At 35.9% G+C, this 25311-nt stretch overlaps 3 protein-coding genes and 1 long non-coding RNA gene across 5 annotated transcripts; 2 read left to right on the top strand and 2 right to left on the bottom strand.

Moving 5' to 3' along the window:
• The first annotated feature begins 6 nt into the window (after positions 1-6).
• LOC134268659 (uncharacterized) lies at positions 7-1313 on the top strand. The gene is made up of 2 exons (XR_009992413.1): positions 7-830; positions 894-1313. It is a non-coding gene; the product is annotated as an uncharacterized LOC134268659 (long non-coding RNA).
• A 3565-nt stretch (positions 1314-4878) lies between these two features.
• On the bottom strand, positions 4879-9111 carry LOC134268662 (succinate dehydrogenase [ubiquinone] iron-sulfur subunit, mitochondrial-like). Its single transcript, XM_062750912.1, has 8 exons — positions 8958-9111; positions 8528-8602; positions 7853-7911; positions 7012-7155; positions 6612-6813; positions 6033-6142; positions 5719-5833; positions 4879-5427 (listed from the first exon to the last, which is right to left on the bottom strand). The coding sequence occupies exons 1-8, from the start codon at positions 9024-9026 to the stop codon at positions 5338-5340; spliced, it is 864 nt and encodes a 287-aa protein (XP_062606896.1). The 5' UTR covers positions 9027-9111; the 3' UTR covers positions 4879-5337.
• LOC134268661 (uncharacterized) lies at positions 9092-11788 on the top strand. Of its 2 annotated transcripts, none has more exons than XM_062750911.1 (4): positions 9092-9168; positions 9884-10994; positions 11291-11416; positions 11519-11788. In XM_062750911.1, exons 2-4 carry the CDS (start codon positions 9897-9899, stop codon positions 11711-11713), a joined length of 1419 nt encoding a protein of 472 aa, XP_062606895.1. In that variant the 5' UTR covers positions 9092-9168; positions 9884-9896; the 3' UTR covers positions 11714-11788. The 2 variants fall into 2 exon arrangements, with proteins under 2 accessions (XP_062606895.1, XP_062606893.1); XM_062750909.1 differs by having other exon boundaries at positions 9101-9184.
• Positions 11789-23213: 11425 nt separating this feature from the next.
• Positions 23214-24372, bottom strand: LOC134268660 (uncharacterized). Its single transcript, XM_062750908.1, has 2 exons — positions 24193-24372; positions 23214-23983 (listed from the first exon to the last, which is right to left on the bottom strand). The coding sequence occupies exons 1-2, from the start codon at positions 24362-24364 to the stop codon at positions 23757-23759; spliced, it is 399 nt and encodes a 132-aa protein (XP_062606892.1). The 5' UTR covers positions 24365-24372; the 3' UTR covers positions 23214-23756.
• Positions 24373-25311: the final 939 nt, after the last annotated feature.

Below are 25311 nucleotides of genomic sequence, written 5' to 3'. Positions count from 1 at the left end.
TTTAATATTTCTAATCGAAGTTTGAATATGAATTTCCCTGAAGGCTTCAAGAAGATTCTAGTGAGGTGAAAAGTCAGGTTCAGAAATTTGAAACTCAGATATTTTTTACAACTAGAATAATAGTTGGTATTGACTTTTAGGCCAAAAACTGAAAGGTCAAAGTTGTTCTAAATGAACAGCTGAAATGCAGAGTTTAATGTTATGCAATATATCAATTGTCTCGTCCTTTAAAGGTCTGGGAAAGCATACCTTTTAGAGATCACTTTTAAGCTTAGATTTAAGAGTTTGAGTCGAGTACGGGTTTCTATTATTTTTTTATCGCTTGTACACCTCAAGTGCTATCGATTGTTTAGTGATTATACTTATTGTTTAGCTATTTTGATTTTGGTGCCATTTTTGTTATCATCCCAATATTTTTTATGGTTTGAACATGTTGAAGAAAAAATGTTTGCTTATTATCTCGTAGTGCTTGACAAAGTGTTAATTTGTTTTACATGTATTTGAAATTTTACATTTTGTGTAGGACATGAATTTATGAGTTACTTCATACAACAAACCTAATGATTTCATAGTATTATTAGCAAGTGTGTTACTCTTTCTAAAGCCATTCTAGTTCAAGAATGCCAACACAGTGATATTTATAAACCTTTATAGAACTTTTAAAACTATTATCTCAAAACACAAGTTACCAAAAGTAATTGTAAAGGTTTGCAACACAAGTTACCAAATGTATTCGCAAAGGTTTCACAAACAGGTTACCTCGATTTATAATTTACAAAGGTTTTAATTGTAAAGGTTTGGGACACAAATTACCAAATGTATTCGCAAAGGTTTCACAAACAGTATACCTCGATTTATAATTTACAAAGGTTTTACCAAATGTATTTGCAAAGGTTTCACAAACAGATTACCTCAATTTATAATTTACAACGGTTTTATAATTTACCAAATGAAACTGAAATGTATTTGCCAGTGGATAGATTTGAAACAGGACATATACGTTTCTATTGCGAGCTTGGTGCTATTTTTTTTATGTTTGCCATGTTTTTGTTACTAATAGAGACTTACGAGTATGTACGTGAATGTCTTTATATAATTTGCCTGTGATTTGGTTGGTTCATGTAACTAATTCAGATTTGATTTCTGCTAGAAATAAATCCAAGCAGATTTCAGTTTTATTCCTGGGGTTACTGTCTTCCATATCTTGTTTTAGTACCAAAAGTCAATGCGCAAGATTTTCACAAGTGTACACAGGGCCTCAGATAATGATGTGCAATGCTATTTTACTTTCTGTAATAAATTATTTTCATAAACCTGTGGTCTTTTATCATATACATGAACAGTTAAAATTCGGTATCTCGTACTCTGATATCTCGAATACCATGGATATATCAAAGTGACGTGGAAGTCCCAACCAAGTATTCTTTAAGTATTTTACCTTCGATATCTTGAATCCTCGAATATCTCGAAGTTTTTTAGCTCACCTGAGCCAAAGGCTCAAGTGAGCTTTTCTGATCACATTTTGTCTGTCTAGCAGTCCGTCCGTCTGTAAACTTTCACATTTTCGACTTCTTCTCAAGAACCAATGGGCCAATTTTAACCAAACTTGGTACAAAGCATCCTTAGGTGAAAGGGAGTTTAAATTATTAAAATAAAGGGCCAAGTCCCCTTACAAGGGGAGATAATCAAGAAAAGACAAAAATAGGGTGGGGTCATCAAAAAATCTTCTTTTCAAGAACCACTAGGCCAGGAAAGCTGAAACTTATGTGGAAACATCCTTGGGTAGTGTAGATATTAAATTGTTAAAATCATGACCCCCGGGGATAGGGCAGGGCTACAATAGGGAATCCAAGTTTTACATAGAAATACAAGAGGCCCATGAGCCACATCGCTCACCTGAGCAATGTATCTAGGAAAAAAGCATAAATCAGTTTATTTTTGAAAAGTTAAAACCCAAAAGTGGTCCCAACCAATCCTTAAAAGGGAGAAGGTATGACTTGAACAAACTTGAATCTACACTAACTAAAGATGCTTGCATATTTCTTTGACTACCTGTGGCTTTATTGCCCTTTACATTTGATCTTATATTGTGACCCCACCCTACCCCCAGGGGTCATAACTTGAACAAAATAGAATCTACACTATGAATAGGATTAAGCATGGCTTTGCTATTCCTGAAAAGAAGATTTTTAAAGATTTTTTCTACATATTTCTATGTAAAACTTGGATTCTATGTTGTGGCCCTGCCCTACCCCCAGGGGTGATGATTTGAATAAACTTGAATGTCCACTATCTGATGATGCTTCCATAAAAATATGATCATTCACGCCTTTGCTATTCCAGAGAAGAAGATTATTAAAGAATGTTCCTATATATTTCTATGTGAAACTTTAATCCGCCATTGTGGCCCCGCCATACCCCCAGGGGTGATGATTTAAGCAAACTTGAATCTACACTACCTGAGGATGCTTCCATAAAAATATGATCAATCATGCCTATGCTATTCCAGAGAAGAAGATTTTAGAGAATTTTCCTATATATTTCTATGTAAAAAAAACTTTGATCGGCTATTGTGGCTCCGCCCTACCCCCGGGGGTCATGATTTGAACAACCTTGAATCTACATGCACTACCTGAGGATGCTTCCCTACAAGTTTCATCTTTCCTGGCATAGTGGTTCTTAAGAAGAAGATTTTTAAAGAATTTTCCTATAAATTTCTATGTAAAATTTTGATCAGCCAGTGTGGCCCCGCCCTACCCCCGGGGGTCATGATTTGAACAAACTTGAATCTAAACTACCTGAGGATGCTTCCCTACAAGTTTCATCTTTGCTGGCATAGTGGTTCTTGAGAAGATTTTTAAAGAATTTTCCTATAAATTTCTATGTAAAATTTTGATCAGCCAGTGTGGCCCCGCCCTACCCCCAGGGGTCATGATTTGAATAAACTTGAATCTACACTACCTGAGGATGCTTCCCTATAAGTTTCATCTTTCCTGGCACAGTGGTTCTTGAGAAGAAGATTTTTAAAACATAGCATCAAATTTTCACTATTTCTGAATTATCTCCCTTTGAATAAGGGCGTGGCCCTTCATTTGAACAAACTTGAATCCCCTTCACCTAGGGATACTTTGTGGCAAGTTTGGTTGAAATCGGCCCAGTGGTTCTTGAGGAGAAGATGAAAGTGTGAAAAGTTTACGACAACGACAACAACGACGACGGACAAATTTTGATCAGAAAAACTCACTTGAACCTTCAGCTCAGGTGAGCTAATAAAGAACAAATCTTTAAAAATCTTCTTCTCAAGAACCACTGGGCCAGGAAAGCTGAAACTTATGTGGAAGCATCCTTGGGTAGTATAAATATTAAATTGTTCAAATCATGATCCCCGGGGGTAGGGCTGGGCCACAATTGGGAATCCAAGTTTTACATAGAAATATATAGAACAAATCTTTAAAAATCTTCTTCTCAAGAACCACTGGGCCAGGAAAGCTGAAACTTATGTGGAAGCATCCTGGGGTAGTGTAGATTCTAACTTGTTCAAATCATGATCCCCGGTGGTTGGGTGGGGCCACAATGGGGAATCAAAGTTTTACGTAGAAATATATAGGAAAAATCTTCTTCTCAAGAACCAGTGGGCCAGGAAAGCTGAAACTTATGTGAAAGCATCCTGGGGTAGTGTAGATTCTAAATTGTTCAAATCATGATCCCCAGGGGTTGGGCGGGGCCACAAAAGGGAATCAAAGTTTTACATAGAAATATATAGGAAAAATCTTTAGAAACCTAATCTTCTCAAGAACCAGTGCACCAGAAAAGCTGAAACTTATGTGGAAGCATTCTGGGGTAGTGTAGATTCTAAATTGTTCAATTTATGACCCCCGGGGGTTGGGTGGGGCCACAATGGGGAATCAAAGTTTTACATAGAAATACATAGGAAAAATCTTCTCAAGAACCAGTGGGCCAGAAAAGCTGAAACTTATGAGAAGCATCCTGGGATAGTGTAGATTCTAAATTGTTCAAATCATGACCCCCGGGGCAAGGGCGAGGCCAAAATTGCCAACCAAAGTTTTACATAGAAGTGTATAGGAAAATTCTTTAAAAATCTTCTTCTCAAGAATAGCAATGCCATAATTCATCATATCCATATGGAAGCATCCTCAGGTAGTGTAGATTCAAGCTTGTTCAAATCATGATCCCCGGGGGTAGGGCGGGACCACAATGGCTGACCAAAGTTTTACATAGAAATATAAAGGAAAATTCTTTAAAAGTCTTCTTCTCAAGAACAGCAAAGCCATAATTGCTCACATTTATATGGAAGCATCCCCAGGTAGCGTAGATTCAAGTTTGTTCAAATCGTGAACCCCGGGGGTAGGGCGGGGCCAAAATGGCCGACCAAGAAATATATAGGAAAATTTTTTAAAAATCTTCTTCTCAAGAATGACAAAGCCATAATTCATCATATTTAATTGGAAGCATCCTTAGGTAGTGTAAATTCCATTTCCTTCAAGTCATGACCCCGGGGGGTAGGAAAGGGCCACAATGGTCGACCAAAGTTTTACATAGAAATGTATAGGAAAATTCTTTAAAAATCATCTTCTCAAGAATTGCAAATCCATGGTTGGTCATGGGACTACTTTTGGATTTAAACTTTTCAATAATAAACCAATTTCTACTTTTTCCTAGCCACAGTGCTCAGGTGAGCGATGTGGCCCATGGGCCTCTTGTTCAATAATGTCACAAGAACAACTGGACCAAAAAGATGAAACTTACATACATGTATTTGCTTTTTTGAAAGTTCTTTTTAATCAGTGTGTGATATAAATATAAGGAAGAAAATTGTACATGCAAAATTTCATATTCTTTAATGAAAGAAATAAAAGGTTTTCAAATTTAACAATGAAATTTATTGTTAAAGATACAATAAATAAAATAGACAAGCCAGCAAGATATTTCTATGCTGTACCCGTTAAATACTCAATCTTTTAAAACAAATCTAACAACATTCTAGGATCTACTGTTATTTCCATGCTGTTTATCATGATTTAAATTTCAAAATATAGCCAAGAAATAGTTTTACATTAAAGACTCTAACAATGAAGACTTTAATTTGATTTGTTGAACAATTACACACTAGAAAAGGGATGTATGTTTAAAATACTCAGTATCAAACACAAATCCTTAAAATAATCAAAATATTATTGAAGCAGATCAGTTTTTGTCCCATACATTCATGTAATACCAGGTTGGTCAGAGATGCAGCACTGTCTGGTAAATGTTTGACTGTTCTGGATGCAAGGTTACAACAAAAGCAGTTAAAATAACACTTGGGACAGGTGACAATTAAGCTGTGGCCAGTTCTTTAGCTTCTTTGCTGTTATATTTGGCCAACATTTTCTTGATCTCTCCAATGGCAAGTCCTGGATTCAAACCCTGTAATAAACAAATGCAAATTTTCATATTTTATGACACAAACCTGTATTTATTCAATTTTAAGGAAAATAAATACTGTATACAGGGAAATTTTCGCCCTACCCTTTTTTGGACAAATTTACAACTGGCCGAATTCAAAGAATACAGTATAATTTCTTAAACAAAACGATGACTGGGCGACTTTTGAATGGGGCAATGTTGTATGCGAGTGTGAAAGGGTGAAAATAACACAGGGCATAATAATCCTGTGTAGAGTAAGATTCAAAAACGTTCCCAAATTTGAGAACCTACCTTTGGACAGGTTTTAGTGCAGTTCATAATGGTATGACATCTGTAAACAGAGAATTTGTCCTCCATCTGGAAAAGTCTCTCTTTAGTGTAATCATCTCGCGAGTCCACCATCCACCTATAGCAAATAAAGAAATATAATCATATACACAATGCATACAGGCTAAAACGTCTCTAATGTCAAGTACATACTACACATAGACTATACAGTCCTTGTTTGTCAGTAGGAGAAGAATGTTTACTCTTGAAAATTTATTTTGGACAATTCCTATGTAAAGGAATATACATCTATAAACCTGTCCTTAGCAGCAGTTTACCTGTAGGCTTGCATGAGGACGGCAGGTCCGAGGTATTTGTCCGAGTTCCACCAGTAGCTGGGACAGGAAGTGCTACAGCAGGCACACAGAATACATTCGTAAAGCCCATCCTAACAAAGACATTCAGGTTTATATTTACGTTTCTAAAAGTTTCTGCATGAATTTAGCTCTTAAGTCTGAGACTAATTCTCCATGTTAAAATTTACACATTTACTTTACATTGAAATTATGTGTAATATACACTTCTAAATCATAATATCCAGAGGTGTTATATAATGCTAAAGCCTTGTCAGTAAAATCTGATACCTGATATGGATTAGATATGGGGCTAACCTAGTTCTTGTATGCTTGAATTAGAAATGGATTTAAATAGTATGTAAATACAGTGTATATATCATTAGGAAAATTATTAGGGTGTAATATATTGACAATATACTAGTATTAAAATTTGTAACACATAAAAGAATGACAGTCCAAATGATTTCCTAAATAATGTACATACCATCTAAACCCATTTCTACTACAAACATGCATCTTATCAATATCAGGTGCCCATGTTAACTCTGTGATCTTACTTACCAGTTTGGCACGGTCTCCCATTGTCTGCAGATATTGCTTGTCCCCTATAGTCTTGTCACTTCCATCCTTCTTCTTTAGATAAGGTTCAATAGATCTGTACTGGGCGTAAAAGTTACTCATGTCTGGCACTAGGTCCTTGATGACGTACATGTGAGGGAGGGGATAGACTTTGGTAGTTTTACCCAAGTTATCATCTATTTTGCTGGAAAAAAAATAATGTAGATGTACATTAACTGGAAAGTACACTTAAAGTTGTTCAGAACAATGACTTGAAGGATAATATAGAGTTGATGCATATATTTTGCTGAAAAACAATATTGTCAAAACACTTAATTCCAATATACAATTTAGAACTCATAAGCTTTATCCAGGATATTAAAAACAAAATTTCAATACATACCATAAACATGCCAATGTGTTGCCTCCACCAATATTCATAGAACAAGATCCACAGATGCCCTCCCGACAGGACCGTCGAAACGTTAGAGTGGGGTCCATCTCATTCTTGATTTTGATAAGTGCATCAAGGACCATAGGACCACACCTAGAAAAAGAAAAGAGTATTCCAATTAATATCAGCTGTATGTTCTAGACGAAGTTCTTGTTTGGTTTCTAGAGCTGAGAAAAGAACATGATTTATTCCATTCATCAAAAAAATCCCTTCATCTCACAATACATGTACAAGTTGATGGGATTGATTTTTAATTCTAACGTTCTTAGAGACATGGATTAATTGGTCTCTTCATACCAAAAAAGAGACAAAAGTTAACCACTCTCCATAGAAAATTATTAATTTCATAAAATATATTTTTATACACCATTTGCTTTTTATTCATGCACAATGTCTATGTTTATTACTATTTCACTAAATCATTGTCACTGAATGGTAACAAAAAGCACAATTGTTGTTACAATGTTACTGAATAGTTACACTTAAGTGTTTATTCTAGGGCATATTTACTGCCGGTATTCTGTATTTTTCCACAAGAGAAAATTTCCCCTGAATATTGACAATCCCCTTTTGATGAATAAGAAGTTCAATTTTTTTTTCTTCATAAAAACTAAAATTTAACATGAAAATTTCCAGTAGATGAGATATATGGTATTACATGTACTTTAATTGCTACTTCATGCACTCTTCATTCTCTTTTTACATCTTAAAATGTTAATAAGTGCATTTAGTTTTCACTTTAACATGTTACAGTGTAAGTTTTAAGAGAATGATTAAAATAATCTCTTACTCGTTAAGATTCACTTCATAAGTCTGCATTTTTGGTTTGTCTCCTGGCTTTTCTGGATCCTGTGGAAATAAGATAATTTAAACATATAATTCTTCAAAATGTTTTCCATAATGGAGTAAACTGTGGCTTCTTCGTGGAGTACTTACATCTAAATTCCCATTTTATTTTTGGGGTTAGAATTGTCTTTTAAAAACATTATGAGATAATTTTGATTCTGTTCGAAACAGTATATAGATCTTCAGCTTAGGAAATTCTATGTAGGTTGAGAGCAGTTCAAAAGAAACTCCGGACAGTTAAATCCTAGGTATTTGAGCTAAATAAATATATTCTAACTTTTCAATTTACAATCGAGTCTGGGTTCTTTTACTGGATCACATGCAATAAATGATTACTATGGATTCCTACATATATGCGTGGAATTAATTAATCACATTATTTCGCGAGAGGCACTACACGCTAAATAGAATATAACTTGTCGTTATTTTTATGGTGCTGAAATCTATGTGAAATCTCTTGATCAACCATCAATTAGCAAATTATTAGTTTCACGATTTGATGTTGAGGAGCCCATTCGCAGATGTTGAGGAGCCATTCACAATAATTATAAGTACTCATGAAAAATAAGAAATCTACAGTAAACCAGACATATTATATCTGATGAACAAGCATACTCACCCATCTATATACAGCAAATTTCTTCATTCTTGCTGGCTGTGATGCTGTCGCAGCTGCAGTTTGAGTACATCTTGTCTAAAATAATTATGCCAAGTTAAAATTTAACAATTTGAAGTTTTAATTTCCTTGTCTTTCATATATATGAACATGATGAACAATTTCAAAGTCTCATAACAGATATCAAAGAACGCAATATTTCGAATCAGAATTTGTGTTTCCAACTAAAATAAATGAAATTCTCTATTATTTGTTGTAAAATACGTAAATGTAAAAAAGTATTTGTTCCTTCAAGATTTGGTTACACAACCTTGACTTACCAATTACGTAAATAAATTTCTACTGAATAATGGAATAAGCAAGGTTTAATTTTCATATTTCACTCTTTTGCCTGCATAATGACAAGGAACTGTTAGTGACAGAATTCTGTTACCTGCATCAACTGTACAAAGGACCTCTTGACAGGACCCAGGCCCAGCTTCGTGACCGTCGATGTCGACATCTTGAAGTCTTTTGAGGTTAAATGAGTTTAGCGCAGACGCACAGTTTACTTTCTATTTAGAAGGAAATGAGCAGTGAGCATGCGTAAAAGTTTATGATAATGGCGGAGAAAACAAACAGATGAAAACTTCAGTCTGTTATTTGTAAGTTTCTTTGAAAGTAGGAGTGAAGTGAAGGAGAGAATTTTAGTATGATTGTGAAATGCCTAGATTTGATTTATTTTATATCATTTTATTTTTAAAAGGTTTTGTTTTCTTTCCAAGAACACTAGCCTAGCTAGCTAAACATGTTGCAACATGTAACTTGTGTGATTTTATTTTTAATTCATTAAGTAATTACTTATAAAACATTACACCTTAATTTGTTCTTATTTTGTAACTGTTATGATTTGATAATAAGTGAACTCTTACCAAAGTACAATACATTAGAATAATAAGGGAATTTCATTTGTTTTTAAAATCAATTTAAGATACCCCCCCCCCCCCCCCCCCCCCCCCATTACACCCACCCAAAGGTCTCAACGATACTTGTGCAAGGTTTTTAATGAATGGTGAGACATGTATCACATGTCCAAAGTGTCATTCTTCATATTGAATTTCGCATGTCAATGAGGTTCGAAAATGTGTTTGATTGAGATTAGTTGCGTTACTTTACTCAACCCATTTGAGTAACATTTTTGTTATGATTTGTTAAAATACCTGATACATATATGTGTATAGAATACCAAACTATAACTCTTTTATTTTTCATTCAGTAGTTGTTTTCAAGAATACCTGCTCAAATTCTTAAATTAATATGCACATCTTTAAATTATATTAATTTATATAATTAAATCTGTGTATAATTTTGTTTTGACAGAATACAGTGAAATATGGCCACACACTTCATTTGCCAGCCCACAGAACCATTGGCACATAGGTACCCATTAAATCCAGGGCCAGGCAAGGGACATGGAGCTGTTTCTCATTATGAACTTCTCAATGCTGCCAGTAAACCACACACAGAATTCCCTCCCCCTGGCTGGGATACTTCCCAGAGCTCTGAGGAATCTCTTCCACTCTGCCAGGTACCCATCCCTACATGGAGAATTACTAGTGATCTGATTGGTCCAGACCCTCAGCTCTGTATAACACCAGAGAAACCTATCACAAAAAGCAGACCAAAGAAGCCCGTTCCTGAATCAAAGCCTGATTACCCCATTGGATGTGATCCTGAGTTGTGTGTTACCCCTGAAAAAAGTATCGCTATCAAGAAAGTTCAAGAGAGGAATAAATCGGGTGTCTCTGATGGACAGTATGTTAGATTTGATGTCAGTGTGTCAGACAATTCTGTGGTAAGCCAGGAAGGAGATTTAATTTCTAAGACAAAAAAGTCTTACAGACCAAATGATTACTCTGACAGTCTGGAGGAATCTGAACCTAAGAAAGAGCTTTTTGCAAAACCAATGAAATATGCACTTCAGAATACAGACAATAAACCTGTGTATGTTCCTGTGGCTCCTGAAAATATAAACAACACATCAGAGACAAATAAAATTGTGTCCGAAGACATGAGTGTTAAACCTGTGCTACCCATCATACCCTCAACCATTAACAGCAAGGAAGAGAGAGTCATTAGTGTCTTCAAAAGTGACAAAACAAAAAAGAAAGGAAAGTCCAAAGCAAAAGCAGATTTAGAGCCTAATGCTCCAACAAAACATATCAAAGATATGACAAATAAAAGGAAGGTCCGAGTTACCAGGGAGACCCAAGAGAAACCAGCACTCTCTGATTACACATATCCATTCAGTGACCCAGCCACCGACTCTGTTCAGGAGTATGAACATGTGTTTATGCGACCAGAGTACAACAGCACTCTCAGAATGAGGAAGGAGATAGAGAGCCTTAAGGAAAGCAGTGTTGATGTCGTGAAGGCATTGGATAAAAAGTTACAGATATCAGAGACTGTCTCATCAGATATCAGAGAAAAAGTTAGTAGTCCTTCAAGTATTACACTTTTTTGAAATCCTTTTTCAGACAAATTGCTTTCTTTTTTTCTTTTTTTTTTACAAAATTTATAATAACACAGAAACATATTTTCATTTGTTTCTGTAAAAAGTTCAAAATAAAATAAAGTATATGTTATAAAATTTGTACGGCTAGTCAGCTATGAACTATGTTACTGTCACATATTAATTAAGGAGATATTTAAAATATTTTTAAACACATTGTAGAAGAAATTTATGTCCACTATATTAATGATACTTAACTTTGTGATCATTTGCAGGCCTCATCTAAAGTGAATGTGAGTAGCCCACATTTCCGGGGTCTAGTGAGTCTTAGTGTTCCGGCGGAGGACATTGACAAAGTCCATCACACATTCCGAGCCAAGCCAATCAAATCACGAGTACAGGTATTTACACAGTCAGTTGTGTTGGCTCTGCTTATCAATAGAAATAAGGTTGTACATTTGTCCTTCTGTATGATGTAATCAATTTCTCAATTTTTTTGCCAGAGTAAAACTTGTGAGCCAGACCTGATGGAGTTTTTCTCCCCAGAATTCCAGAGAGAATCTCCTGAGTTATCTACCCCTGGACTCCCCACCCCTTCGGAGCCTCTGGTCAAGGCATCACCAATGACAGCGTTTGATCTTTACCGACACAACAGAGTATGGGACAGCAACAGTTACCTTAGATCTAGACACAAGTGATAATCAGTAAAATGTAGATAGATGTATTGTATTTATTGATTGTAATTATTATGTAATAAATTGAATTGCATACTCTGTTTCTTGAGCTGTTGTTTTTACAAAGCAATTGAGTTCAGGCAATTTTGTGCATTTTCTTCATAATTCCATTGATCTAATATATGTCCCTGAAATACATGTACATGTTAAAAATTTAAATATACATATTCTTGTTATATTAAGTTGTTAAACAATACATCACAAGTGCTTTAAGATTGAGAATGAAAGTTTATTGAGTTCAGATGAAAATGTTAAATGAAGAATATGGTTCACCGGAACTGTAGTAATGATATATGGGTGGTTCACAGGATATCTAGTGATGATATGTGCATTGATCACTGGATCAGTAGTGATGGTTTTGGAGTGGTTCACTGGATCAGTGATGATATGTGCGTTGTTCACTTGATCTGTTATTCTGTAGTGATGATATGTGCATTGTTCACTGGATCTGTAGTAATGGTATATGGGTGGTTCACAAGATATCTAGTGATGATATGTGTGTTGTTCACTTGATCTGTTATTCTGTAGTGATGATATGTGCATTGTTCACTGGATCTGTAGTAATGGTATATGGGTGGTTCACAAGATATCTAGTGATGATATGTGCGTTGTTCACTTGATCTGTTATTCTGTAGTGATGATATGTGCATTGTTCACTGGATCTGTAGTAATGGTATATGGGTGGTTCACAAGATATCTAGTGATGATATGTGCATTGTTCACTTGATCTGTTATTCTGTAGTGATGATATGTGCATTGTTCACTGGATCTGTAGTAATGGTATATGGGTGGTTCACAAGATATCTAGTGATGATATGTGCGTTGTTCACTTGATCTGTTATTTTGTAGTGATGATATGTGCATTGTTCACTGGATCTGTAGAAATGGTATATGGGTGGTTCACAAGATATCTAGTGATGATATGTGCGTTGTTTACTTGATCTGTTATTCTTAGGGCTGGGCAATAATATCGATATTTCAATATATTGCAATACAAAGACAAAAAATATCGAATCGCAATACGATTTTGTAATATCGATATATTGGCAATATACTTAGATTAAGGAATTTTGTCATTAAAATGTTTAAATATTAAAAAAAAGGACTTATGAAAGTTTGTTATTAAGACAAACAGTAAGACAGAAGTTGTTTTGTGGGAACATTTAAGAGCATAACTTAAATGAAATCAACAAGATTTTTTTTCTTCGTGTTAGTTACTTATCATAGTTATGTAAATTCTGCATGTAAATTAAAGTAAATGTAGTAAGAAAATGCCATTTTCATTAAATTGAAAATATTGCAATACATATCGCAATACAGTTAAAAATATCGCAATATATCGCAATACGAAATCTCTGGCCAATACCCAGCCCTAGTTATTCTGTAGTGATGATATGTGCATTGTTCACTGGATCTGTAGTAATGGTATATGGGTGGTTCACAAGATATCTAGTGATGATATGTGCGTTGTTTACTTGATCTGTTATTCTGTAGTGATGATATGTGCATTGTTCACTGGATCTGTAGTAATGGTATATGGGTGGTTCACAAGATATCTAGTGATGATATGTGCGTTGTTCACTTGATCTGTTATTCTGTAGTGATGATATGTGCATTGTTCACTGGATCTGTAGTAATGGTATGTGGGTGGTTCACAAGATATCTAGTGATGATGTGTGCGTTGTTCACTTGATCTGTTATTCTGTAGTGATGATATGTGCATTGTTCACTGGATCTGTAGTAATGGTATGTGGGTGGTTCACAAGATATCTAGTGATGATGTGTGCGTTGTTCACTTGATCTGTTATTCTGTAGTGATGATATGTGCATTGTTCACTGGATCAGTAGTAATGGTATGTGGGTGGTTCACAAGATATCTAGTGATGATATGTGCGTTGTTCACTTGATCTGTTATTCTGTAGTGATGATATGTGCATTGTTCACTGGATCTGTAGTAATGGTATATGGGTGGTTCACAAGATATCTAGTGATGATATGTGCATTGTTTACTTGATCTGTTATTCTGTAGTGATGATATGTGCATTGTTCACTGGATCTGTAGTAATGGTATATGGGTGGTTCACAAGATATCTAGTGATGATATGTGCATTGTTTACTTGATCTGTTATTCTGTAGTGATGATATGTGCATTGTTCACTGGATCTGTAGTAATGGTATATGGGTGGTTCACAAGATATCTAGTGATGATATGTGCATTGTTTACTTGATCTGTTATTCTGTAGTGATGATATGTGCATTGTTCACTGGATCTGTAGTAATGGTATATGGTGGTTCACAAGATATCTAGTGATGATATGTGCGTTGTTCACTTGATCTGTTATTCTGTAGTGATGATATGTGCATTGTTTACTGGATCTGTAGTAATGGTATATGGTGGTTCACAAGATATCTAGTGATGATATGTGCGTTGTTCACTTGATCTGTTATTCTGTAATGAAGGTATGTAATTGGTTCCCAGGATCTGTAGTGATGGTATGTTAGTGGTTCCCAGGATCTGTAGTGATGGTATGTAATTGGTTCCCAGGATCTGTAGTGATGGTATGTTAGTGGTTCCCAGGATCTGCAGTGATGGTATGTTAGTGGTTCCCAGGATCTATAGTGATGGTATGGAATTGGTTCCCAGGATCTCTATAGTGATGGTACGTGAGTGGTTCCCAGGATCTGTAGTGATGGTATGTTAGTGGTTCCCAGAACCCGTATAGTGATGTTGTGACACGATAGCGGTGTTTTTCTTTGAAGTTTACTGTTCTGTATTAGCAATACAGAACGGGACTGTGGTGGGCGGAGCTACTTTCCGTTCTGCATTAGCCTTGTTTACAGTATTGCATTTGCCAACTATTCTGTATCTAAAATACAGCACGGTCTAAAAATAAATCTGATTCAATTTAACAAAGCTAGCACGAACACATAATGAATACTGATGTTTTCCTATTATTAATTTTTAAGAAATACCCGGTATTTTCCTGAAAATGTAGAATGTCAAAATTTCTAAATCACTTTTTAAAAACTTATTCAACACAGAATCTACAGGTAATTTCGATCGAAAGTAAAAAGAAAAATCGCAATAACGGAAAACATCCTCTGTACCTAATCTTGAACAATCCACACGAAACGGAAAATTCGCTATCACGGAAAAAATCCTTCTCGCTGACGACAGCCACACGTCTCTTTCACTTCGTTTTTAATGTCACAATTCAATTTGAAAATAAAAATCCGTGACATCAAAGTCCATCGAAGAATTTTCTGTAAATCCTGTTTTTGTAAATCTAGTTAAACCGGGATTTTAAGATCCCTAAATAAATTATGATAAATCTCCATCTACAATTATAACAATAGATCCCAACAATTCCGGTTAAATCCTCCAATTTATCCATTAAGACTGACTATCACTCGATTACGTCTACCCCGTTAAATTGTCAAAACAAATCTGACCGAATTTTACGTTTTCCGTGGAAATATATATATACTGCGGATGCGTACTCCCCGTCGGGGCCTCATCTACAGAACTCTGGCGGAAGTTTGGACGCTGCAAAGTTATAAAGTGGGCGGAGCTATTTTTGATTGATCGTGTCACAAATCATTTAGAGAACTCGACAGGTTCTATATCGTAGATACAAATTTGGGGGCGGAGACTTTTCGCACTCGTCTGCCCCCAAATTTGTATCTACGATACAGAACCTGTCTCGTTCTCTAAATAATACGTATGTTAGTGGTTTACGGGGTCGAACTTGAGTTTGATATTTATCTTTAATAAAATGGTTACAAGTATTATTTAGAGAATTCGACGGGTTCTGTATCGTAGATACAAATTTGGGGGTGGAGACGAGTGCGCGAGCACGAGTCTCCGCCCCCAAATTTGTATCTACGATACAGAACCCGTCGAGTTCTCTAAATGATTTGTGACACGATCAATCAAAAATAGCTCCGCCCACTTGATAACTTTGCAGCATCCAAACTTCCGCCAGAGTTCTGTAGATGAGGCCCCGACGGGGAGTACGCATCCGCAGTATATATATTTCCACGGAAAACGTAAAATTCGTTCAGATTAGTTTTGACAATTTAACGGGGTAGACGTAATCGAGTGATAGTCAGTCTTAATGGATAAGGTGGAGGATTTAACCGTCATTGTTGTGATCTATTAAATTGAAGATGGGGATTTATCATAAAAATATTTCACTGAGGGGTCTTAAAATCCCGGTTTATCTAGATTAACAAAAACAGGATTTACAGAAAATTCTTCGATGGACTTTGATGTCACGGATTTTTATTTTCAAATGGAATTGCGACAGTAAAAACGAAGTGAAAGAGACGTGTGGCTGTCGTCAGCGAGAAGGATTTTAAAAAATAAAAACGCGGAAAAAATGGACTAGAATGATTTTGCACGAGGAGAGTGAATGTTTTCCGTCATTGCGAATTTTCCGTTTCGTTTGGATCAAAATTACCACTGTCGTGATCCCGTGCCGGATTGGACAGAACAAGATGGCGGCGGGAACGAATCGAAAAAGGTAGGTACCTGAGATTTCGGTTAATATCCCCCGTTAACCGTCAGATATGCTTGATCCGAAGATACTGTCGAATTCCTAGTAAAATGTTTATAAGTGTGTTTAATTGCTACTTTTCCTACCGTCTCTTAAACTTGAACATTTACCGACTGAAGACTGCAGAATTTCTCCGACTGAGTTTGAAGCGGCATGGAGTTGTTTTTTTCTTCGATTTTGACAGTTTTATGCATCCAGCAGCAGGAGAGTGGCTAACAAATGATACTTTGAAGTGATTCTGACCTGGTGTTATATGTTTATTTGTTATAACCCATTTTATTACAAAAATATTTCGATTTAAAAATGTTGACATGTGCTGGATTGGAATCGGTTAATTTTAATGGAAATTGTGCCGGATTAGACTGCATTTTTGGTGCCGGATTGGATGATGTTCATGATAGTCATTTATGTAATAACTTTTTTCTCTTTTTTTTAAGCTATGGATGCATAGTTCAATGAAATACCAGGAGGTATCTAAGCATCTGCACTCAGGAGTTTTGTAGAGATGACACTTTACAAGCACATAAGAATTGACCATGAAGCATAAGAGAAGTATCGATGCATTATCTACGGCAGCTGCTACAGGTGGAAGTACAACCTACGACAGTACATGTACATCAAAAACAGGCATAGAGAAATTCAGAAAGTCCGAGGAACAGACACTGACCAAAATATTTTTAGGATCTTAGATAGGTATATCTGTGATTATTTCAAATTCTAAACCATTGTACTGATTTCTCTCATTCATATTGTTTCAAAGATTTTTTATATTATTTTTCTTTCACGCATTTTATTTTTTGTTTGTTTGTTATGGTTAGACACAAAAAATGTTCATGACTGTTATTTTATTAAATTTTAACAAAAAATGTCAGAAATTTTCGTCGTCTTTTTTGAATATCTCTTCCCCGTAGTAGATAAAGGAATGCATTTGTCCCCATTGACACTTTTTTCTAGCAAGTTACTATTTTACTAAAATTTATTGTAAACAATTTTACGGTAAGTTCATTTAATTTGCCGTATAACAGAAGAAACATTTTGATTTTACCTTCTGAAATACAACCAAATCAGAAATTCTAGTATTCTACTCGATCATGTTCATGGTTTTGTACAGTACATACACGAAGCATCGTTTTTGAAGGGGGGGGGGGCATCCAGAGAAATTTCAATTTCAAAGCCAACTTCTTTCAGTAACAATTTTTTATACTACATTTACCTTATATCGCAAAAAGTTGGGGTCTATCCAGCCCTTCAGTCAACATTTACTATAGCATAAGTAATGTTGTTTCAGACTTATCAATTTCAACTTAATTTTAATTCATCAAAAATTAAATTAATTGCATTACTTAAAATGTAATATTTTACACATTAACAACGAAACATTTGAAGTTGAATTACATCGATATCGGGATCAAGCGTTAAACTGTCATCTGAAATCAAAAATTAAAATAGGCCTAACTTCGAAAATAAAGAACACATACACATTTTATTTAAATGATATGTTTATTATGTTAAACTAATTTAGAAAAACATACAGAAAGCAGTTTATTTGCATTAAATTATAAAATTGTACTAGCGTACCCTAAAGCACTCTTTTGTACTAGCGTACGTAGGTACTCTGTTAAGTAAGATCGAATTTCGCCAAGGCAAACTCTCGGGCCTTTCCTACTAGCAGTCTAAAAATAACCTCAAATGTACATGTACTACATAGACGCCATGACAACCCCCCTTTTCACAAACTTTGAAATAAATGTTGGAAGACCTCTTATCTGTGGAGTATGAAGTTAACTTTATTGACTGCAGTGATATTACCTAAAATATACTTCTAAACCCTTCAATCCTATATTCAAATAAACAGGAAATGTATAAATTTTTAACACCCGTTGATGATGATACATTCGAGGCTGTTTTTCTGACCTCTGACGGAAAGGCCCTACTAAGTAACATGATGCAATTTCGAACTTCGCCTCATGTGCATGATGAAATTCTCGTATGCTTAAGGGTTTTGCGGACGATTCCTCTGGCTTACTAATGGTTCCTCCTTTCCTTTTTTCTGGCCCCACGAGCTCTTTGGGGTTTACCAAAACAGTGGTCTCTGTAAAAGAAATATGGGTACAATAAAATTTGAGATAAAAAGAAACAGGAAAAAAAAAAGATTTTTAATCGAGGGGGGGGGGGGGGGGGTGACCATAAATTATAACAATCTTACTTCGTCAAGATAAGCTATATTATTTAAATTCCTCCTTCTCGTATATTTCATTAAACGATACATCCATATCTTAAAAATTAAAGAGAAAAAAAGTTATTACATAAATGACCATAATGAATATCATCCAATCCGGCACCAAAAATGCAGTCTAATCCGGCACAATTTCCATTAAAATTAACCGATTCCAATCCAGCACATGTCAACATTTTTAAATCGAAATATTTTTGTAATAAAATGGGTTATAACAAATAAACATATAACACCAGGTCAGAATTACTCCAAAGTATCATTTGTTAGCCACTCTCCTGCTGCTGGATGCATAAAACTGTCAAAATCGAAGAAAAAAACAACTCCACGCCGCTTCAAACTCAATCGGAGAAATTCTGCAGTCTTCAGTCGTTAAATGTTCAAGTTTAAGAGACGATAGGAAAAGTAGCAATTAAACACACTAATAAGCATTTTACTAGGAATTCAACAGTATCTTCGGATCAAACATATCTGACGATTAACGGGGGATATTTACCGAAATCTCGGGTACCTACCTTTTTCGATTTGTTCCCGCCGCCATTTTGTTTTGTCCAATCCGGCACGGGATCACGACAGTGATTACGTACAGAGGATGTTTTCCGTTATTGCGAATTTTCCTTTTACTTTGGATCGAAATTACTTACGTGTAGATTCTGTGTGGAATAAGTTTTTAAAAAGTGATTGAGAAATTTTGACATTTTACATTCTCAGGAAAATACCGGGTATTTCTCCAAAAACATCAGCATTTACTATTTGTACGTGCTTTTGCTAAATTGAATCAGATTTATTTTTAGACCGTGCTGTATTTTAGTACAATACTGTTTACAGGGCTAATACAGAACGGAAAGTAGCTCCGCCCACCACAGTCCCGTTCTGTATTGCTAATACAGAACAGCAAACTTCAAAGAAAAACACCGCTATCGTGTCACAAAACACACATACAAGTCAATCGACAATATAGAAAATTATTTACTCGGCACTTGTAACAGGATGAAATACTATACACCAATGTCTAAACAATATTTTAAAGATCATTTTACGATCATAATGCCTTGATGTTATTACCAGTATTGAAGCATAAATCCTCCCTCTAAATCTTACCTCAAATGCCTCTGACTTGGCGCTGGAATCGTGTTGAAAGAATTAAAAAAACTTTCCCTTTATTTCTATTAAAAGTCATTAATAAGACTCTAATTTATTGATGTGGTCATTAAACTTTCCGTGAAAAGTGAATGCATATTTTAGGTCACTTTACCAATGTGTATAATGTTGCAGGAAAATATATCTTTTGAATTTGTCTATTGTAAAAAAAAGATGTGCCCGTGCCTGGTTAACTCAAATGACCATTTCCAATGAAGAAGTAACTTGAATTAAACCTTTTTTTTTGGGGCTGTGCCTTGGATTTTCTCCAAAAGACCATAGATCAAGGACCACGGCCTAATATCATGAGACATCCTCATGTGTCAAGAATAAGCTTCCCATGTTTCTTTACTTTATTTCAAAATACACGTACTATATCATAACTTTTTTTCAAAAGTCACATTAAACTCGCGTAAAATGACCTTGTTTCAAGTTTATCACGCACCGGCAAACTATGGAATCCGGATAGTATGGAATCCGGATAGGGCCACGCAGTTCAATATCGCATCATCGCACCATCGAGGTTTAAGTCGATGGTGCGATGACGCGATAATGCGATGACGATGAAGCGATGGTGCGATAACGATGAAGCGATGGTGCGATAGTGCGATGACGATGATGCGATGGCGCGATAGCGCGATGACGATGATGCGATGGTACGATGAAGCGATAATGCGATGACGCGATAGCACGATAGCGATGCTGCGATGGTGCGATAGCGATGATGCGATGGCGCGATAGTGATGATGCGATGCTATATCGTGTCTATCGCACCATCGCAGCATCGCTATCGTACCATCGCATCATCGTCATCGCACTATCGCGCCATCGCATCATCGTCATCGCACTATCGCACCATCGCTTCATCGTTATCGCACCATCGCTTCATCGTCATCGCATTATCGCGTCATCGCACCATCGACTTAAACCTCGATGGTGCGATGATGCGATAGTGAACTGCGTGGCCCTATCCGGATTCCATAGGATAGGGCCACGCAGTTCACTATCGCATCATCGCACCATCGAGGTTTGAGTCGATGGTGCGATGACGCGATAATGCGATGACGATGGAGCGATGGAGCGATAATGATGAAGCGATGGCGCGATAGCGCTATGACGATGACGCGATGGCGCGATACTGCGATGACGATGAAGCGATGGTGCGATTGAGCGATAAAGCGATGACGCGATGGCACGATAGCGATGCTGCGATGGTGCGATAGCGATGATACAATAACGCGATAACGATGAAGAGATGCTCTATCGTGTCATCATCAGTGCTCTATCGCACTATCGTCATCGCATTGTCGCACTATCGCCCTATCGACTCTTTTGCGCATGCGCCATTGAGAAGAGAAATGGCGTCAGGTTGTGAAAGTATGAACAGAATACATATCGAAAATAGATCTTACTGGGTGAATTAACTTCACTTGGCATAAAAATTAACCATGTCTTTATTGCCAGACATATAACAAGTTAGAAAATTATTAAAATACAGTTTGATAATTAAGATAAAGTTAACAATACACTCATGTTGTGAATGATGTAAAAGAAAGCGAAATCCGCGTGATCTAGATTTTGGTTTCTATACGGTGGGGGGGGGGATTAATACTGTAGATTGGGAAATAATTACGATGGTTTTACTTTCACTATGTTCACGATTCATTTTTTTTCCGCAAAATTAAACCCATCGTGAATGCTATCATTAACTATTAAAACAAGTAAATGCATATACGAAATTTAAATTAATTTCTTGCATCGTGAAATCAGGGACCTACATGTATATACTAGTATATAGGTCCCTGGTGAAATTAAACCCATCGCTATTGTACTTTCTGAGAAAGCGATTCAAATTTAAAGCAAATACAAAACAAAAGTCTTCCTCCCTCTCTCCTCTTGGTACTTCGTGTTTGTTATTTAAAATATGATCATCAAATACAAAATCAAAGTCAGTAAATTATCACTGGGCAATCAAATCTTTGCTCGAATTAACTACCTGCTGAGAATGCCAACCTATCTATATAGCCGATAGAGCGATGGTGCGATGACACGATGTCGATAGCGCGATAAAGCAATAACGATGGCACGATATAGCATCGCATCATCACTGTCGCGCCATCGCATCATCGCTATCGCACCAACGCATCCTCGCTATCGTGCCATCGCGTCATCGCATTATCGCTCCATCGCATCATCGTCGTCGCGTTATCGCGCCATCGCATCATCGTCATCGCGCTATCGCGCCATCGCTTCATCGTTATCGCACCATCGCTTCATCGTCATCGCATTATCGCGTCATCGCACCATCGACTCAAATCTCGATGGTACGATGATGCGATAGTGAACTGCGTGGCCCTATCCGGATTCCATAGCAAACACTGGTCATTAGAAATTTGCGGGTATCAATTACATGTATATTCACTTGTAAAATGTTTTTCCATTAGCGAATCATGTTCATGTATCAGACAGAAATTATATGATTCTGAAAGTAGCTTAATACAAAGTACTGACCCAGGGTTAGGGTTAAGAAATATTCTCAAGTTATAAGCAATCTTTGTCAAGTTTGTACTGGGTCCCATGTTCCCTCATTAAGAAGCTATTGAAACGAATTTTTACCCTTTTCCTACTAGAGACCCTGATTTTGCTCTAATTACATTGGTTGAAGATGAAGGTAATAAACTTGTAATCACTCTGTCAAGTACGAGTTCCCAAAGTTTCGATCTCCATCACAAGTCGTGATAGGACAGACATTTTTATTGTCACAAGAAATACACCTCTGAAATATGAAAGTCCTCCCATCAAATGTTCAAAAATTATGACCAAGGTTCAAGTTTTTCAAAAGTATGTCAATTTGTAAGGTTGAGGTCAACGGGTCAAAATTGTTGGTACCAATGCAAGGGTTGGTCTTGTCACAAGGAATACACCTATGAAATATCAAAACCTTAGCACAAACCATTTAGAAGTTATGACCTAGGTTAAAGTAAATGTTTGTCAAAACTAACCAAACTCCAAAGTCAAGTTCAGATGACAAAATAAAATTGTACTAAAAAGGTCAAAGAAGGGTCTTATCACAAGAAATTTGCTAGTGAAACATAGAAATCCTAGCAGCAGCCATTTAAAAGTTTATGGCCATGATATTTTTAAATATCATAAAGTTATATATGTACGTAAAATTTTGCATAAATACAGTGAAGGTCAAACTCCAAGGTAAGGGTCAACTGGTAAAATATTTTGGTACTTGAAAAATATTTTAAATTGATGAATACACCTGTAAACAAAAACGCCATAGCTCCAGCCAATTAAAGTTATGTGTAAGGTTGAATTTTTCGCGGACAAGCAGACAGATGGACAGAGAGATTAATTTCAATATTTGTACATGCAATGCAATGTGCTACCCAGATTTCATGCCTTTGATTACATTTGTATTACCGGTACTAATAGTGGCCACTTATGATTGCAATTATATAATTTATACCCACAAAACATAAAATATCAAAATTCTATCATTAATTAATTTAGACCTATAAATGAATTATTTCATTGTACGCATCTTTTTATTATTAAATACAATAAAAATATACATTGTAATTATCGACCAAAATAAACCAAATAGTAGTACTGGTGAGCTAGTAGACATTCTGAGATCGTTCTTTACAAATTCTCATACACACAGTTCCTCAGTCAGTGGAATCCAGCGTACCCCAACAACCCCTGACCTCCAAAGAATACAAGTCAAAATAAATTTTATCTTTGTTGTAGTGTACAACTCTCCCACAAACTGTCAAAAAAGATGGTGAACTCTAGAGACGGTTACGGGTATGATGTGAGAGAACGCCGATGAAAGCATGGAATCTGCTCGTGACTAAGTAAGGGTTTGGGGTATACATGTCCAACCTTTAATCTGAATTAATCCCGAGGTCGGATGGCGGCGGTGTCACGTTATATCTCAAGGAGGGGGAGGGAGAAATCAACCTTATCGGGAATATCAGTCGAACACACGGTTCAGGCTTCCGGAACATTTTGATCCGTCAGAATGGACACCTGTAATCCTTTTTTATAATCACAACTGGAAAGATCATTCCAAGGTTTCTTCTATAGATTCGTCGTTATAGTAACAGGTCTTTTCGCGAATCAACGCCTCGTCTGCACCCCGATCAACACAAAGAAGTATGGCGGCTATGAGGACTAAAACGGCCGACAAGACAGCCATTATATAAGACCAGCCGACCACCCACCCTGCACCATTCAGTTCCTCATTGAATTTTACAGGAAAAATAATCACCGCAATTAATTCAGGGATTACTGTAAGAAAAAGAAAGCGGTTCATAAAATCGACAGAATAAGTAAAGATAACTTTTATTCATTTAGGCTGATGTCACAAAACACAATGGTATCGTAAACATTGTAAACGTAGATTGCTGAAGTATTTACATCCAATCTATATACCAATATATACAACATATATAAACTGTTACTACTGATTCTAAGTATAAGCAGTATTGCATTCTTACCAGCTAAAAATAGCAGAACTATGGCGATGTTATAGTATTTATACTTCATTCCAAAGTTAATACTCTGTATTCCATATGTAGTCATGGCGAGACCGATGAAGGTCATCACGAAGGCGATACAGACCAGAATCCGACAGGCATCTAACCAACCTAAAATAAAGATGTGGAACATAGGTGAAAATTTTATACGGAAGATGTAACATCCATCTTAAATGGTTTTGTCTACACATTTTCATCTTAATGAAAACAGTCTTAGGCCTTGTAAAATTAAAAGGATCCAATTGATAAGAAACCTTATTTTCGGATAAAGCACGACGTACAGGCAAGCAGACAGTTTTCATTCCTATATACCATTTACATACACAAGTTCGAAGAATTATATTAAATAAGATTTCACAGATTTCTAACCAAAGATTGGGGGAAATTAAGAGTTAATGAATTTATTGATCCCAACCATACTATATATAAAAACTATTTCTAAAAAAAAAAAAAGGTAACTCATATCTGCTTGGTAATTAATCAATGTAGCTGAAGCATTACTCATTTTTGTTTGTCATTAAAAAATATATTCAATTTTATGTTTTAATACAGTTCATAATTCATCAAAAGACCTTTGAAAACTGCTCTCTGATTACATCCATAAATTTGCAATGTTTAAGAAGTACATATTTTAAACAAAAATTCTTTTGCATACGTATGGAATGCCATATACGACAGCCAACTGCTTACTGCCAACTGCTGACTGCTTACTGCCAACTGTCAGCTGCTTACTGCCAACTGCCACACATATTTGAATAAATTATATATTTTTATTGATATTTATATGAATTTTCACAAAAAAGGGGAAAAAAGGCACGGATCCAGGACATTTTTTTCATACGAAAATTGTTTTTTTTTTATCTTATGTAATATTCAATATATGCGGTTTTACATTGTTTATTTTTTTTAATTTGTTTTTTTTGAAATAGGTATAAAATCTATTTTCTCCTTTTAATCTTTAAAGTTTGAAGAGAGAATAATAATAAAAAAGATTTGTCTCGATAGAAAGATTCTTTTCCATTATATTCTATAGTTAATAAAGATATCTCTGTGTGTCGAATATGGGGGGGGGGGCAGCCA

This window comes from Saccostrea cucullata, unplaced genomic scaffold, assembly GCF_032062105.1.
Source record: "Saccostrea cucullata isolate Sc308-1 unplaced genomic scaffold, CSIRO_AGI_Scuc_v1 ctg21215, whole genome shotgun sequence".
NCBI classification, from domain to species: Eukaryota; Metazoa; Mollusca; class Bivalvia; order Ostreida; family Ostreidae; genus Saccostrea; species Saccostrea cuccullata.
Note: the sequence above shows the minus strand (reverse complement) of the source record. Positions and strands in the feature narration are given on the sequence as shown.